Source organism: Rhododendron vialii, chromosome 10a, assembly GCF_030253575.1.
Source record: "Rhododendron vialii isolate Sample 1 chromosome 10a, ASM3025357v1".
In the NCBI taxonomy this organism is placed as follows: Eukaryota; Viridiplantae; Streptophyta; class Magnoliopsida; order Ericales; family Ericaceae; genus Rhododendron; species Rhododendron vialii.
The window spans coordinates 2,714,800-2,733,013 of NC_080566.1; the positions used below are offsets into that span (position 1 = coordinate 2,714,800).

The 18,214-nt window shown below is 37.9% G+C and overlaps 4 protein-coding genes across 5 annotated transcripts; 2 read left to right on the plus strand and 2 right to left on the minus strand.

The window, feature by feature from the left end:
- The first annotated feature begins 1,025 nt into the window (after nucleotides 1–1,025).
- LOC131303685 (protein transport protein SEC13 homolog B-like) lies at nucleotides 1,026–4,339 on the plus strand. Its single transcript, XM_058330672.1, has 2 exons — nucleotides 1,026–1,180; nucleotides 3,118–4,339. The coding sequence occupies exon 2, from the start codon at nucleotides 3,159–3,161 to the stop codon at nucleotides 4,071–4,073; it is 915 nt and encodes a 304-aa protein (XP_058186655.1). The 5' UTR covers nucleotides 1,026–1,180; nucleotides 3,118–3,158; the 3' UTR covers nucleotides 4,074–4,339.
- Nucleotides 4,340–5,860: 1,521 nt separating this feature from the next.
- LOC131304676 (rapid alkalinization factor-like) lies at nucleotides 5,861–6,474 on the minus strand. The gene has a single exon (XM_058332013.1). It carries the CDS (start codon nucleotides 6,239–6,241, stop codon nucleotides 5,861–5,863), a length of 381 nt encoding a protein of 126 aa, XP_058187996.1. The 5' UTR covers nucleotides 6,242–6,474.
- A 3,310-nt stretch (nucleotides 6,475–9,784) lies between these two features.
- LOC131304040 (rapid alkalinization factor-like) lies at nucleotides 9,785–10,421 on the minus strand. The gene has a single exon (XM_058331137.1). The coding sequence runs from the start codon at nucleotides 10,342–10,344 to the stop codon at nucleotides 9,940–9,942; it is 405 nt and encodes a 134-aa protein (XP_058187120.1). The 5' UTR covers nucleotides 10,345–10,421; the 3' UTR covers nucleotides 9,785–9,939.
- A 3,372-nt stretch (nucleotides 10,422–13,793) lies between these two features.
- LOC131304099 (small ribosomal subunit protein eS21y) lies at nucleotides 13,794–17,141 on the plus strand. Of its 2 annotated transcripts, none has more exons than XM_058331204.1 (4): nucleotides 13,794–13,926; nucleotides 15,126–15,197; nucleotides 15,315–15,447; nucleotides 16,756–17,141. In XM_058331204.1, exons 2-4 carry the CDS (start codon nucleotides 15,148–15,150, stop codon nucleotides 16,786–16,788), a joined length of 216 nt encoding a protein of 71 aa, XP_058187187.1. In that variant the 5' UTR covers nucleotides 13,794–13,926; nucleotides 15,126–15,147; the 3' UTR covers nucleotides 16,789–17,141. The 2 variants fall into 2 exon arrangements, with proteins under 2 accessions (XP_058187187.1, XP_058187188.1); XM_058331205.1 differs by having other exon boundaries at nucleotides 13,866–13,926; nucleotides 15,108–15,197.
- Nucleotides 17,142–18,214: the final 1,073 nt, after the last annotated feature.

The window sequence follows — 18,214 nt, forward strand, 5'->3', positions numbered from 1 at the left end:
AATCGATAATACTAACTAAAATTGCTCAGTATCATAAGACAAAGATGCAATAATGGAGGTAGATTCAAGCTCAGTTTGAATGATTTGCAGTATCGAAAATTATATATTTCTTCTAACTATATCCAAAAACGAAAAGATACACAAGCTCTATCCATTATCAAATCCCCTTACTTGAACTTCAAGTGTTTGCCCTCTCACGTCTTAAACAAAACAATCAGTATAGTTAGAACTCACGTCCGAATCCGGGACAAGGACAAAAAAATGGAAGAGAATCTTTGACTTATATCGAAAGTGACATGATGTCTAACTAGAAATCCTATTCTACTCTAAGATGTCTTACATCCAAATATATACGAGTAATTAAGGTGAGAGGATGACGATTTTTCTATCAGAAGCAAAGATGCCCAATTGTCTTGGAACCCAAGGCAAAAATGATAAATATACTCTAGTGTGTGAGTCATTTTTTACATGACTCGCCCAAGGCAAAAATGACTCTCACTCAATTAATCCTCCATCGGTCCAAAAAGGATGTCTAATGCGACCTGCAAACTATTATCCCTCTATGCTCCATAGTATACGGGCGTTAAAAAGCTCGATCTGGCCTGACCCATCCATCGTTGTGCTCGCTCGATCATGCCTATAAACTCCAATAACTTAGGCCCCGTTCAACTAAAATTCTTATTTTTTAAGTATTTATTTTTCGTTTTACAAGACATATTATTTTCACCATACGCCACTTTTAATTCAAAAATAGATACTTGTTTAAGTTGTTTTAGTTAGTAGAGCACACCATCAAGGCTAGCGATACATTCACAGAGTCAATGGTCTCCACTCTCCGGGCCTCAGCTATTTGGGGTAGGCCCGCTCGAATCGAAACTCAAGGCCCCCTTTTCCGAAGGAAAAAATATTGGGTTCACACTTTTTTCGGAAAAAAGTATCGGGCTTCAGTCCAGTTTGGGCGTCCAGAGCAAATGCAGCAGGCCCAATCCATTGCGTGGGCCTAGGACCAACCCAATGTTGGATTGGGCCTTCTAGCCTTTCAAGTTACTTCAGTTACAAACTTACAAACCCCGCCGTGGAAGAGTTGTATTAGACGAGCAGAACTCAGAGCTGGTTTTTATCAGGAAATCTCCGATCCGATCCACCAAGAGCCGAGTCTCCCACCCCAGTGAATTCCCAGGTTTTTTTTTTCGAAGATTTAAACAATCTGTTCTTATAAATCTTTGTGATATGTTGATTAATATTCTCTTTTCTGTTTTTATTTCTTTGTTTGGAGAATTTTAGATCCGTCATGAACCCTGATGCAGATTTTGATTTGGGATTTGAGGACGAGTCTAGGTGGCCAAGATTTTTCGCTGTTGTCTTGGAAGTATGTTTGCTTTTGTGATATGGGTTGGAAACGGAATGATTTCGTTTAAATCTTCAATTTTTGCTAGGTGAAGGGGTAAAAGAATAATCGGAAAACTCAATTCTTTGCATATCCGATATGGGTTTTGGGTTTTTGGTTCAAGGAATTTATGGTGCGATGGTTGCATTTGGATTTGAATTTTGGTTGTTTGGAAAGTTAATATGTTGGCAGGCAATTTGTATATTTGAGTTTGTGCACTCTGTAGGATGTAAGCGGACTAGATTTTAGTTTAGCGTTAGCGCAAGTAGTGATGCGACACTTTTCCCTAAACTCGAATCTCAAACCTCTCCTTGAAAGCTTGGGATACAGACACTTGAACTTATCTTAAATTCAAGGCAGGCAATTTGCATGGAATGTTGCAAAAAATTGCGTGTTTAAGGAGCGCTCAATGGCAGTGTTCGGTTTGAATGATTGTTTGATGATTTAGATTAGCATTAGTTGTGGAACACTGAAAAATGATGATGCTAGCAGAGTAGGTTTTGAGTCAAATGGAACTCATGTTTGGAGGTTTTCCACAGTTGTCTTGGAAGTATGTTTGCTTTTGATATGAGTTGGAAATGCAATGATTTCATTTAAATCATCAATTTGCTGTGTAAACCTGTAACAGAATTCTTGAAACACTCTATTCTTTGTAAATCCAGGCTGGGTTTCGGGTTTGCGGTTCAAGGAATTTAGGACGTGATTGTTGGATTTGAATTTGGATTTTGGTTTTTGTGTTATTTGGATAGTTATTATGTTGGCAGACGATTTGTATATTTTGGGTAGAAAGAATATTAGTGATTAGTATTTTAGGTTAGCACAACTAGTGGTTCGATACTTTTCCATAAGCTAGAATCCCAAATCTCCCCTACAAATCCCGAGATTTGAACTTATCTCAAGTTCAAGGCATGCAATTTGTATGGAATTTTGCAACAAATTTGGGCACACTGACAAATGATGAGGCCAGCAGAGTAAGTTTTGGGTCAACTGTAACTCTGTAAGTGACGTTTGGAGGTTTTTCCCCCCTTCATTTTTTTAGCTGTTGTTTTAGGATTGATTGAAATGCTTTTATGGAAATTTATCTTATTTTCTGGTATTTCCCACACGCGATGCTTATGTTAGAAGGTCATGCGTACAACACTAGACAACAATATGTCTTTGTAGAATCCGTAGTGATGCCTTAGACTTCATTTGCTTTGGAACATCTCGAGAAGAATCTGACGAACCATCCCAGGGACTGATCGAGTTTGAACCTTCTTGTATGTAGCTGGGATCGTCAAAGGTCACCCGTCACCCACTCTCAAATTTTTTCGACGTCGTCATATTTTCAAGGGAAGGTGGGAAGACTTGTCCTACTTCTTTGTTGTTTAACAATAAGCTAGAGGATAAATGTTAGACAGGCATCCAATATTAGGAGGTGATATGTGGAAGTAATGCCTCACAGGATGGTGTTTTTTCATTCTTACTGGCTGATTCTTGAGTGACAGAATAAGATAGTGTTGATTCTCAATATGCTAGCCGCTCACATTGTATAACATGCGTACACATCTTATTTAGGATATCTTGAGAAAAATGAATTTTCTTTGGAAAGTAACAGTGCCATTTTGTTGTATGTAGTTCAGATTTTTTTTCCCTGGTTGGATTTGATAGTGCTTTTGAAGGATAAGTCACCAAATTAATGCCTCGTTAGCAAGTAATATGGACTTGATACAAGAGTTTTATTACGGCAGGGATTATATATTGAAACTACTACAGGATATCGGAGATTGAAATGGATACAGGAAAAGCTCAGAAGATCGAATCAGGTCACAATGACTCAGTTCAAGATGTATCCATGGATTACTATGGAAAGCGTGTGGCAACTGCTTCATCTGATACCACTATCAAAATAACTGCTGTAAGCAATAACTTGCCTTCGCAGCACCTTTCAACTTTGAGCGGTCATCGAGGCCCTGTTTGGCAGGTTGCTTGGGCTCACCCCAAGTTTGGTTCAATCCTTGCTTCTTGTTCTTATGATGGCACAGTGATGATTTGGAAGGAAGGTAAACAAAATGAATGGACACAGGCTCATATTTTCGCAGACCATAGATCATCTGTCAATTCTATTTCTTGGGCACCTCACGAAATTGGTCTATGCTTGGCTTGTGGATCCTCGGATGGCAACATCTCAATTTTCACAGCAAGATCCGACGGTGGTTGGGACACAGCCACGATTGACCAAGCCCATCCAGTTGGAGTGTCCTCCGTTTCGTGGGCCTCTTCCACAGCTACTGGACCTCTAGTTGGATCCGGAATGCTGGATTCCGTTCAAAAGCTGGTTTCTGGTGGTTTCGATAGTACTGTGAAGGTTTGGAAGCTAGTTGATGGGAATTGGAAGATGGATTTCCCTGCACTGCTTATGCACACTGATATGGTGAGGGATGTGGCTTGGGCCCCCAACTTGGGCCTTTCAAAGTCTACTATTGCAAGCGCTTCACAGGATGGGACTGTAGTCATATGGACTGAGGCAAAAGAAGGCAATCAATGGGAAGGTAAAGTGTTGAAGGACTTCAAGACCCCTGTTTGGAGGGTATCATGGTCTTTGACTGGAAACTTGTTGGCTGTGGCTGCTGGAGACAATGACGTTACATTGTGGAAAGAATCAGTAGATGGGGAGTGGCAGCAGGTGACCGCTGTTGAGCATTAGATTTCGACTGTCCAAGTTTGTTTCCGTATTGCCGTTCGTGTATTTGGCACTGTTAAGAACCAGTTTTCTATCTTTAGTACCTTCATTATACCGTTGCTTTTATATGCGTTATTCTGTATGGGTTATTGTGATTATCAATTGACTGAATTAGTCATGGAGGAAGGAGGTTTCATGAGTCCTTTTTGTTTCTCATTTTTCATGCCATGTACTATCATTTGATTCCTGTAAAACGATTGCTTGGGTACCCAGGTTTCTTGCTTTCTTCATATCCCACGTCTGGTCTGTGAAGCTAGTGGTTGCATTCTCGTGTAATTTTTGACTTTATTTTCCATTTATCACACCTCATGTTTGGCAGTTATGGAAAGCATGAAGAATATCGAGTATTTGCTACTTTTGTTTGAGTTTGCATGCGCCCTGTTTTATCTGCAAATCCCTCCTGTATGATAAGATGTAGACTTTCTAAAAGCATGGAGTTTATGATCTGAAATGTGTATTTCTTGACCAAAGAGTTGCAAGAATGGTTGAACTGAAAAGTTCGTCCAGGGGGTTTGATCTAGAGGTTTCATTTCACTCTGGTTGCATTTGCCTTTGAAAATTGTTTCATTTTCCTTTTATTTTGATCGGATTTGAAATCTTATTGTTTGGTTCCTTCGACTGGAACGAAGTTCGTGTAGTTAATTTGTGCTAGTACATGATTCAAGGTTAAGACATGCTTATGAACCCCTTTCTATCTCTGGACCTCAGGTGTTGAGATGACAACCAAGATATGGCTCCAGAAATCCTGTTGGGAAGTTCTGTGTGAACTTAAGCTTCTCCTTTTCTCTGTCTGTTTATACTGTAATAATGTCTAATCCAATGCAACTCCAAACCAGTTCTCATGCTTCTGTGATTGCCTCGATTTTTGACTGAAAAATGCTATATATTGTCGACTTTCGACACGATTTTGTTCAACTGTCTATTTAGATTGTTTGGAACTAATGAAAAATTCCCCAGCCTAAAAGGAGATTATACCACTTGGCAACGAAGAAGATGGTGGTATCACAGCTGATTAAGCTACAGGCAATCTACAGCTTTGTGTTCAATTCCAAATATTCTGAATCAGTAGAATTTATTTGACTTGTTGAAGTTGGCCAATAGTTAACCATGCCAGGAAAAAATAACCCTCTCGAATTTTTTTAGGGTCTGTTTAACGTAGCTTTTGGGTAGCAAATTTTGGATTCAAATTCTTAAAAGACTTGTCAGTGTGTTTGCCAAAGTTTTCAAACGTTATTTGTGAATCAAAAGTTTTGAGTCTTCTGACACCATGAGTTATACAATACATGCCATCGAATCTCTTCTTCGCCCAAGAAGGAAGAGGTTATGCGACCGAAAAAGAATTCCATCGATTAGCTCATTACATACTTCCTACGAGAAAATTCCTTTGTTGAGAAATTCGTAAAAATTATCTTTTCCTACTTAGGCTCCGTTCCGGAACGCAAAATAAGTACTTATTTTTTAAGAAGGCAATTTCAAGCTAAAAAACGATGAGCTTATTGAAATCTAAAAATATGCAATATGGATCTTGTTTGAAAGATCTCATTGAGATCTTTAATACGGTGCAAAAAAAATTTAAAAGTTATTTTTCATTTACATTATTTTTGAGTTTGAAAATGTGAAATAAGTACTTATTTTTTAAGAAGGTGTTCTGGAACGGGCTCTTAAAAAACTGGAAAGCCTATTCTAAAAAGCGGGATGAACCTTAACCAAAAAAGAAAAGAAAAGCGGGATGAATATTGAAGAGTCGTCTTTTAGCTCCGGCATTTGGTAATGGCACTGCAACCGCGAGTGTATGGGTTAGCCTGGCCCCTGAGTAGGCAGTTGTAATAGGACGTACCCTTAATCGAGCACGGCACGAAATCCATCTCCAGCACACCGTAGCTGATGTACTTGGTAGTCGTTAATATGCGCCTGTTGCTCTCCAAGTCCATGTCGAACTCTCCTTGATCGCCGGCTGCGCCCATGCACTCCCCAATCGTGCCTCTGCATTCCCCCTGTCCCGCAGGAATATTCCACTTCCACTCGTGGTGGTTCCCGGTGGCTTCAACGATGATCAACAAGACGATTGGAGACAGCACAATGAAAGAAGATATGATCAACACTCGGCGGATGGCGGAGGAGTGCTTTCCCATGGTTAATTGGTTTCTTCTTCAGCCTCTCTTCTCAATATTCTTTACTGCTATGATGAAAATTCAACTACACACCATCTTTCTAACAAGGCCGGCAGGTTATTCTTAAGCTGGTTTTTTTTAATAGTTCAAAGAAAATGACATTGATTTGATGGTACATATCAAACATATTGCCTCTCCCGTTGCATCTAGCTGTCTAAGTACGTACGTAGGAAATTTTTATTTTGACTAGGTTGTATTCCGCCCGATTTAGATGCTCTGTTGGCCAGAGATTTGCCTTCTTGAGTTATCGCGTTTCTTGTGAACATGTCAATTAAAAAAACAGGAAAAAAAATCAACCAAGGATGACATTTTATTCGCTTAATGAATCAGTTGAGATGAAACAGCTTAAGCAGTAGACTAATAATAATCAAATGGGTAACAAAGAGATAAAGAATTTCCTTTATTAATTGGTTATTTACTGGCCTTTTGATTCCGTGCATTATCAATCGCAGGATTGCACAATAATCTTTTGTACAATTACGTGGCTGACATTGCACGGAAACAGAGGTACAGACACTTTTATGTACATGTGACATGATGTGGAGCTTATGTCGGTTGAAATTCCAAAAAAAAAAAACAAGCGCGCAGCTATTGCGAATAAAAAATGGTATGCAAGCATTCTGGAGTTGTTATTTTACACTAAGCATAATCTGGAATTGGCTGAACCCGTTACATCCAAGTGTATAAAAGCATGACCAGGTACTTTTGTAATTAAGTGAAAAACGATGTCTACAGTCAACGTGGGGTGGGCTGTAGGCCTGTAGCCCAGGTGAACTTTAAAAAATTAAAAAATGTGTATGTACTGTATAAGTTTAGCCCATTAAATTGTAGCCCACTTCATTCTATGATTATTTACATACTTCAAAAAAAATCTATATGAATAATTTTAGCCCCCTCCATTCTATGATTATCTACGTTGAAAGATCATAACTGATATTGACTGAAAATTTTAGATTCGATAGTAAATGATTTCTACTATCTGAAACAACGTAGGACACAACTTCAGTAGGGTACAACTTCAATAGTGCACGATTTTCGTACTTTTGTTTTGTTTAATTTTGAACATTTATGTATTTATGTACAAGTTTGCTGGATATTAATTATAAAACTCTTTTTGGTTCATCTATATATTTGAAGAAAAAAAAAGCAACTATAATGGAAACAATATAGTCATGATTTAAGATGAAAAACGTTTGGGAGAAAACATGAATACCCTATTGGATATTCCTTATTTTATTTTACTTTACATAAGTAACTACTCCATTAAGTAGCATTGATTAAAGACAAAAAGACAAGTAACATGCGATAATGTACTTTGTGAGAATAACCGATGAGGAGGTGAGTAATGTTCACCCACTTTTTAGATAGCAAAACAAAATCAGAAGTATTATTTTGCACATGCAAGACCTCATACATTGACTTTTAATGCTTGACCATTTCTCAAATAGAAAAAAAATTGATTTCTTATTTCTTAAGTCAAATTTTACACAAGAAATGGTAGTCATTAATTGTCACATCAACTTCGTGTGTGTTGCTATATTTGTTGTTCAAAAGGAGAAATTTTTCAGTGCTGAGCGGGTACCACGCGGTGCCTGCTCGGTGCATCCGAGCTGTCCATTTCGATTTCGGACGGTTCAGATTTAGAGAGAGAAAAAGAAGAGGAAAGAGAAGGGATGAGAGGAGAGAGAAGGTTTCAATCTACGCCATCCAAAAGTGCATCGAACGGCTTGGGAGTGCCGAGCGGGCACCACGTGGGATATACCCGCTCGGCACTTGTTAGGACTGAAACACACACTCACACTATGCATGAGTATTAAAGAGTAAAGTAATCGACACAGCGATATACGTGGTTCCCCAAAATCGGATACGTCTACGGGAGCGAGAGTCGTGGACCGAGAGAATAGTCTTTCTTATTGACGATCACAGTACATAGAGTTTTACAATAGAGAATATTTATACCTCATCTATTCCTACCCTTATAACACCATACCGGCACGTTCCGTTCCATTCTGCTTCGTTGCGCTTCGCTCCACTCCACTCGCAACTGGACCTTATTGTAAAACTTCTCGGTACTTCTCTTGTATGAGCCATAAGTCCTAACAGCACTGAAAAATTTATCGTTCAAAAGATCTTTATGAAACTATTCAAATGATCTAACAACCGTGGTGGGTTCAGGTTCAAAATTACTTCGATATCATTGGAGTTACTTTGTCAATTAATTAATTAATTTTTTTTTGTAAACATACTATTGTAATCAAATAAGATTAAACTGAACCAAATAAAGTATTAATATTGGAACAAGTTAAAAAATATATAACTTCCGCTGGAAAAAATAAAGCTCAAACTATTGTAGATTCTATTATATAGACTATAGTTGCAAGGAGATTAATTAGGAAACCCTAGCCACACGAAGACAATGTCAAATATCGTAACGACCCATTCCCTCACTGAAAATATCTTTTATTTCTCCTAGGAATATTTGTCCTTGTCGACCCGAGTATTTTCCTTTCCCAATACCGTTTGAAAATGGGAGTGGATCCTCGATCTCCAATTGTCCCGGACAGTTGCTAAAATTGTCTCACAACTACGGGTCTTAGGAACATATCTTTATGTGAAGATTGTTATAAAATACTAGCATCCACGTGCCTCATCTCCATTTATCTCCAAATGTAGTCCAAAATTTATTTTAACTTATTCTCTTGCTCCTTACTAATTCTATCTCCTCATAGAAAACCAGTACTCCTTGACCCTTGTCTGGATAGTAGACAACTAAAATTACATTAATTATTTTCCCCCCTTTTCTATCACACGCAATATAAAATAAAATAAAATATACTAATATATATACTCTTTGCGCGCAGAAATTAGTGCGAAAGATATGGGCCGGGTTTTACAAATTATTATGGCGTGGAATCCTCAATGAAGCTTCGTATAACTTTGATCTATTGGACCGGGGTTAATTATTAATCTAATAAAATTAATAATAATCCTTTCTTGTCACTTAGCAAAAAGGCTTATTTGGACTTCCATTCCGACCGCTCTCGTCAAAAAAAGAAAAAGAAAAAAAAGAGTAACACCCTTCAAATTCATTAAACAATGACTGTTTAAGCTAATTTTGGATGCATCATGCATGCATTATACATTTGGAAAAATAATGCACAACTTCCTAATATATAATTTGGCCGATTGATACTATATAATCTCAATTGAAATATAATTTAATTTATAATGTCCTGTCCATAAGTACTTTCTTGAAGCTTATTTCTCATCTACAATGAATTGCCTAACGCAAAGGCAATTGGCATGCATCAAAGAAGCCGCAGGTCGAACTTCTATACTAACGGACTCAGACACTTGAGTTGTCAAAAACTTGTATATTAGATCGGGATGCATTATGTCAATGTGTAATATAAGTAGAAATTTTTTCCTGGTAAATTCGCCTCCGAATCAACAATTCGTAAGAACAAAAGGATATCGTCGAGAAGGAAAAGATATAACCGGACATTTTCGTTTAAAATGATTAACAGTTATATTCTCGTATGGTCCGCTGTATCTCTCATCCATGATTATAACAAAATCATGTGTCGTATTATTGGAGTACAAATAATAACAGAACAGGAAATTAAGGAAACAAATAACGAGAAATTAATCGATTTTAACTAACTCCGGCATTGAGTAATGGCACTGCAGCCGCGAGAGTAAGGGTTAGCCTGGGCCCCTGTTTGGCAATTGTAGTAGGACGCGCCCCTAACCGAGCACGGCACCGTATTGCTCTGCAGCGCGCCGTAGCTGATGTAATTGTCGGTCGCTAGTATCCGCCTGTTGCTCTCCGAGTCCATCTCGAACTCTCCTCCACCGGCGCCTGCGCCCATGCACTCGCCTATCGAGCCTCTGCAGGCCGCGGCCTGCTTGGCGGGAATCCATCTGCTCCAGTACTCGTGGTGGTTCCCGGTGGCTTTGACCCCGGTTGACGAGACGACTAATAGAGACAGTGCTATTATTATGAGGAAAGAAGATACGGTCCGCAGGCTGCGGAAGGCGGAGGAGGAGGAGGAGTTTTCCATCGTCGTCTCTGATCCGTAAGTAGCTTAGCTTGTTTTGTTAACAAGAAGATTAAAAATGTGTTTCTTGTAAACAAGGCTGAGCTGAGCTGAGCAGAGCAGGGCCGCCTATTTTAAGCGCGCATTTGTCGTGTGAAGAAAATGACATTGATGTTGATGGCATCAACAGTTTTGCCACTCTGTTTTGGACATTAAAATTCTTTCTAATTTCAACGTGGAAATGTATAAAGAATATTTTAATTTATATTTAAATCATCCATGACGGTGATATATCAACCGACAAGATTGACATTTTAATCTTTTAATACGCAGTAATTATTATAGTTGGCATATATGATTCGTATGAAGAAGTCTGGGGCAAAATAAAATATTAGCAAATGGGCAAATTAAAGAGAAATTAAGACGTTATCTACTAGTAGGTAATTAATATAAGCTGATTATATTTGAATGGAGAACATGCATTTGTCGTTCGTCGGTAACTTTCAATTAATGCATACGAAAACATCCTCGAAGTATGTCAGTCGGAATTCAAAATTAAAAGGGTGTACATAAAATTCAAACTTTAGGATAATTGGAGGTCGGGTTTGTCTAGTCGTTAGCTTCAGAATTTTCAAAATTAGTCGAGTTACGCGCAAGCTAGTCCGGAGATATCTTGAATTAGCTAAAAAGGTGACATGACCGGGGTACGTAGTTTGTAATTTGAGTGGACGACGAAGGGAATTAATGTTGGTAAAAGACGAGGCCAAATACAAGGATCGATTTGCTCAACCACTTTCAGCAGTTAGGTTGTCCTAATATTCGACCAAATTAATATTGTAAATTATGTATATACTGGTATAAATTAATTAAGTTGCAGGAGAATCCAGTCCAGAACCTAACCCACCAGTAGACAGCCAAAAAAGCCATGGAATCCTCGACGAAACTTCTTCTTATAATCCTCGGCGCTAATTTATTGATATAACGAAAATCTTATTATTAGCAAAAAAAAACTTATTGCTTGAACAATTATTTAGTAGTTCAAATGCAGCTAGCCTCATTGGCGTTGAGAAAATATAGATACATGCATGAGTACTATATATATATATATATATAAAATCAAAATAATTTATAGAACTTCTAATTTGTACTACTCAGTTAATTAGCTCATACTTAATTGCCTTCTTTTGTCGAATTTTATTTTTCAAATTAATACTCCACGAGGACCACGGCTGTCCTCAGAGGGGATCTAATTTCTTTCTTTTTTATTGTCAAATCATGATGTTCCTTTTTAAGAAATAGTTTGTTTGGTAATTGACATGGATGGATAAAGAAATCAAATTACAATTAGTTGCCATCATAAAATAACTAATAATAGAATTTTCTTTGATTTTGTTTTCAAGCTGGAATTATAATTCCAATGGAAACTTCTTAATGAACTTAATAGTTTTTAATGACTTGTCTACAAGGTCAAACGCATCTCCTCACTGGCATCGAGATCCATGAGTCATTGACCCATAGAAAAATCATCAATTCTAAACCTACCGTACCCAATCAAAAGAATGAACGATATCGTTCCTGTTCATATATATATATATATATATATATATATATATATTGGTGGAAGATTGACTAGTTCAACTTCAAGGTGATATCATAAAGTTCAACTTAAATGGTTCACGTGTTTATCATATCAAACACAACAAAAGCAAAGAATTAGGTAGGTAGGTAGGTAGGTTAGGAGAGTTGGAATTGGAGAAGAAGAAATTAAGAAATTAGGAGAATTAGTAGAAGGGGCAAAGTCAAACACAGAAAGAAACCACACTTAATTATCACAAGTTGCAGGGACAAAACTGATAATAACCAAACTATTCTTCCCTGTCGGTCAATCTCTCTCTGCTTTTGGGTTCTCTCCAGTAAAGAATTTTGGGTTTCTCTCCATTTTCCTACACTTTTATTGACTTCTCTGATCTTAACCAATATCAAAACGAGAGGCTATAATAAGTGATGTCTAATGCATTATGGTGTTCCTGACTTCCAATTACGTACCGAAATAAAAAAAAAAAGTTTAAAATAGAGATATGGTAATTAAGCAAACTAAACTAAAATAAACTGAGTCTTGAGTCTTAACCAATTGGGGTCGACTACAATAAAAAAAAGATTGGAGCTAGGGTAACCAAATATATTCTAAACCATAGGACAGTGGTTCTGCCCTCTACGACCTCGCAAACACTACATAAAAATAAAATTATTGCATTGACTTTTTCCTACTGTTGTGGTCGATTTGAAAGTGATCAAGTGAAGGCACCAATTGGGACCAAATTAAGGGCATGTCATATTTTCGAAATAATTTTGAGAAATATTAAGTATAAGAATAGAGAGGTTGAGGGTTCACGAAATAATAGTTGAGACTTGAGATCACAGTAATTATACTATTGGGCTACGATGAGATAAAAATGGAAATAAAAGAAGATTTTATTTTTTTACTCCATTGAAGGTACTTAACCCGAAGGTTACCGAATACCACCCTCTGCATGAAATAGAGTTAGAAATACTATGAAAATAATTCAGTCACAAGACTGGCACAACTTGAACTAACACAAAAAGATCGAAAAAATTAATTTACAGCATTCACCTTTCATGTGTAAAAATTGCACACTTGTTAAATAAACTCATACGTAAAATAACTAAAAAAGTGGAGCATGGTTATAAAGAAGAGGCCGGAGTCTAAATTAAATTGGCTACTCAAAATTTTCCGCAGAAACGGCATTGTTGGCAACTAAGGATTTTCTTCATATCCGCCATATCACTCCAAATTCTGTGCTCATTGCCCAAATTCTATTGAGAGCCTCACGCACGCTCCTAGGTTCTGTCCTTTGGCCTATGATTTCTTGTTAGATATTGGAGTTGACCAATCCTTTTTCGATACCAACTTTAGCTTCATGGAGTGCGTTCATTTTCATCAAAATTTGTCTTTTAGTTTTGGAGTGCCATCGTAGAAAGGTGAAGTGTCAAAATTATTTTCCTTAACTCTAATTATGTTCCTCTCTTGTTGGATCTCCTTTATTTCTGTTGCAATAATTACTCATGATTCTGTAGGGGTTAAATACTCCGTGACTCTATGTTTAAAACTATAAAAGTTTAGCTGTAATTTCATCTGTTATACCAAAAACAAAGAAAAGAGACGACACTGCTTAATGCTTTCTGCCTACGAAAACACATGCCTCCCGGACGCAAAGAATTACACGTGACCGCGTATAATTACTATTGGCCGCATAGTATTGAAAGCGTGATTATTGTGCACGAATCTTTCATGTTTTACATGTCTCTTGGACGCGATTAATTACAGTAGGCCGCTTATAATTACCCTTGAACGCTTATAATTACAGTTGGCCGCAAATTATTGAAAGCGTGATTACTGTGCACAATTTGCTCCTGTTTTACATGTCTCATGGCCGAAATAAGTTACACTTGGCCGCCAATATTGGAAAACGTGATCACTGTGCACGACTACCCAAAAAAGAAGCAAAAGAAATTATGGATCGCGAGGGTAGATGCAACAATCTGTCTTTTTCCGCCGACTTTTCTGTGACCCCGCCACCGTCTCAGGTAACCTCTCTCTCTCTCTCTCTCTCTCTCTCTCTCGCAATTCCAGTCACAAATCAAATGTTGGAAGTTTTGTTTTGATAGTTGTTCTTGTTTACTGTAACGACCTAATTTCCTCAATTCGTAGTTCCGTAAACTAGGGTTCCGTAAGCTAGGGTTTTCCTTCCTGATATCTCGGGAAAAACAATCATTAACTAACTCCAAATCTTTCTATAACTCTTGGATGAGTTGGTGTAGTTCACTTGTTGCCTTGAATTTAGAACATTCTGGAGTACAATTAAGGGCTGCTTGAATACGTGGAAGTGTTGCATTATTCTCCGACTCTAGTGTTGCTTGCTTGTAATTTACATCCTGATCCTGTGCCATATAGGTTCTTTAATAGAAAGCTATAGCCCATTAAGTAGATTGTGGTTTTTGAGTTAAGATGGTTACCAAACCAAGTTTTGTGTCCCAATCAATTGGGATCGGCTACGTGAATTCTATTTTTTTCCATTGAGCTCTATACAGGGCTACCTATTCACTTAGATTTAGTATGCCCAAATCTTTTTGTGTCAGCATCCAAAGTCTGTTTAGGTATTCCTCTCCCCCTAGCCCTATTATTACTACTATCATGTTACTCTTCTTGACTACTGCGTCTTCAGGTCTACGATAAATATGTCCAAACTACCTTAATCTATTTTCTCTCAACTTGTCTAGTGGAGCTCAAATTTTCAAACCCTTAATAGTTGATCTGCAAAAGAGTAATGCTATGGTGACCACATTTGTGCAACACATATGTTCGTTATATGTGATGCTATACATTGCGCTAACCACGACGCTTAAGAGGTCCAACACATCACATGTGATTGGGTCATGTTACGGGCCAGATCATATGCTATCCAAATACGGTGTGTAAACGTGACCACTATTGTCTCCAATCAAAGCTTTTAAAGAATGTTGTTTCATTTTGTGAGAGGATGGAGGGATGTTTTTAGTTTGAGCGAAATCACTTTACTACTTGTTGTTTGTTTGATCCATCTGTACACTTGGGTCAAACCATAACACCGAAGGATGAAGTTGTCCCTTTTAACTTACTCTCACATGGTTGCACCCTTCCGACACTAGTATGGGATTATTTCTGTTGTTGAGTATTCCTATGGAATATATGAGATGGACTTAAGTATGTGCTGATTTTGTTGGACAAGTTTTTGGATCTTTGATAGGGATTTTAAACCAGCAGCCAAGATGCAAAATGAAGAGGGACAAAACATGGACCTTTACATCCCTAGGAAATGGTATGTGAAGTGATCTCTTTTTTGTGACAGTTCGTACAATTTAACTACTTGGGTCAATCATTATGAATTTGCTGTTTGAATTGTTGATGCGAATAGCTGTTTTGCATGCTATGGCAGTTCTGCCACAAATAGATTAATTACAGCAAAGGACCATGCATCTGTACAAATCAATGTTGGGCATTTGGATGCAAATGGCATGTGCACTGGTCAATTTACCACCTTTGCACTATGTGGTTTCATTCGCGCCCAGGTTCTTCATTTTGCTTGTTTTAGTTTTGATTTGTTTTTTCCTTCTTGGCTTTGCCAAAAAAAAGAAAAACTGCAAAGGCTATATTGATAGCATAGACTTCAGATCTAAGTTGTTATTTTCTTCACTTTGCAAAAAGATGTAGACTTGTACAGTGATACTAAATTTTGCTCAAGGCATTGAATTTTGTGAAATTGAAGTAATCATATAATGCTTTGTTCTTATGGCCACTTTTTTCAAAATGAAAAGAGACTGACCCACAACTACAAAGGGATTTATTGCTAGATTTCAATAGTGGACATCGTCACAGGTCCACAGTGGATCGTCCGTTGCAACAAGATTGACATTGGTGGTGCACACAATTGACCGGGTTGAGGATTGATATTGGAGATGAACATAAATAAGAGAGCAAGAGACTCGTACCAAGGACATCCAGTGGAAAGAATATTATTAAAATGTGGAGAAAAAGATATCCTATCCAAACCTAACCAAACGAAATCCCAATCTATGGAGTCGGCTCAATGAATCTACTTTGTCCATTGAAATCTGTTCAAGGCATCATGTTCTGTGAGATCCAAGAAACCTACTGCCTCTAAAGTCAATTTTGGTGTACTCCTAAAATGAGAAAACATATGGCTGAATGAAAAGCAACTATTGCAAGTACTAGTACCATACTGTAGGAAATAAGGGTGAAACCCTCTTTGTTCAGGACTCCAGGCAACCCTTCCCTTTTGCCTTTCTAGCTGAGTAACAAAAGAGCTCAGAAGACACCTGCATCGTGTTGATTTATATTCATATTTTTTATACAGCAGTGATTCTTAAGGTGCTTTCTCGATTTTTCATGTGGCTTTTCCTCGATTGTGTAGTTTTTGCTGATGCAGCTCTGATGAGATAATGGTCATTGTCATCAATGAGAAAACAGTACCCATCCCAGTTTGCTCCCATCAACACAGAAAAAGAAAAGAATAGGAAACACAGTGAACTATGTCCGTGAACGCCTGAAATAAAATAACAGATTTTTTTTCCCTCCAAAATGTGATTAGGCTTTCACCAATTACTTACTAATATCTGGGTGTGTTGGGAACAGCTTTTCACCTTAGATCAGGGTTTTATAACTTCTTACCTTGGATTCTCCAACTCTCTTTCAACATTGTTTTGTACGATACGTGAACTGATGACGACAAACATAAATAATGTTTAAATGCATTGTCATTCTGTTTAAAGTACCATAAGTCCCCCATGTTGTTTTGTTGGACCTGCTGTAGATGTGTGGCAAGTTGATGCTTGACATGTTGGTTTGTTGTACTGCAGGGTGATGCTGACAGTGGGCTCGATCGTCTGTGACAGAAGAAGAAAGCTGAACTGCGACAACAATAGATGAGGGGTAAATGATGACTTTGGTTTGACCTTTGCCATTTTAGAAGCTTTCTTGCTTAGTCAGCAGAATTTTTTTGTGTTGTCCTAGTGTGATGGTGCACGCTTGTTGCCTTTATTAAGCGATCTCTGATTTGGTGTGAGTGATTATGTTTGTGATGGTGCGTACTTTTTTTTTAATGTCTGGTGTCTTCTCAGTATCTGATATCATAAGTATTGAAAGATGATCGATTCTCCTTTTGTTGTTGAAAAGAATGCATCCAGTGTAGGATTGCATTGATTTAGTTAAAAGTGTTGAAATGTCAGTGGATTCTATCTGATCATTTGAAGCCCGAAAGCAGATGTACCTGAACTAACTTGGAAAACTCATTCGGGTTATGTTAGTGTCGCTTATTAGGTTTCTTTAGCGTGTGAGTGATGCCACTAGATTCTTAGAGAATCCCTAGCAACAAAGACATTTACTACTTGTCAATTTGAGCAAGGGTTGGGGTTACAGCCCTGTTGGTCCTGGCTGTGTTACTCGCATCTTGCTGCAAGGGTTTCAATCCCATATGCATGTTAGGTCTAAGTTTGTCAAATGGCATATCAGCCTCGAATTCAGTCTAGTCTGAGTTCGACGATCTATCTGAAAGATCCATCTCCATACTGGAGGATTCTATCTGTCAAACACGGTCAAAAAGTTTACATCGTGTGGCTTAAACTAACATGGGATGAGAAACATTGGGCTTTCTGAAGAGATGACTATGCCCATCCTAACGGAGGACAAGTCAAGGGGTTCAATTTACGTTGAGAAGTGCCAAGAAAGCTAAGAGGGAAGTAGTACAGAAACAGAGCATGTCGCAGCTCCATTGCGAAAGAGGGAGAAAGAAGTGTTGGCAATTGCTTAGTACATTGATCTTTTGCCTGTTGAAGAAATATCCATGTCTTCAACACGGCCACACTTTCTAAAAGATCAAAAGCAATCCCCACTTACCGCGAAGTTAAAGTTGGTTATACATACTTCTTCTCATCATGTGATACATTTCCTCTTCACCTCTCCTCCATTATGCTGCTGCCTCCCACGAACAGTAACGTCGCACCGATACATTCTTCATTAATGGAAAAATGGGTATCCCCCTTTTACCTTTTGACTTGTACTTTCTCACATGGGCTGGCTTTGTATGGTTATCGTCACCACAGATATCAGTGACTTTAGAATTGCTTCTGGTATTAGATGTCCAACGTCAGTTTGTTCTCCACAATACGTGTTGGCTATCGTTTCCTTTCTACTTTGTTTTCATTTTCTGCAGCGTACAAAAACACTAGGTTTATTATGTCTAACTTTTGAAAATTATTTTTGAGAAAATTTCGTGAAAGTACTCTCCTGAGAGCAAATTTGCTCAAGAGTGTGATGTGG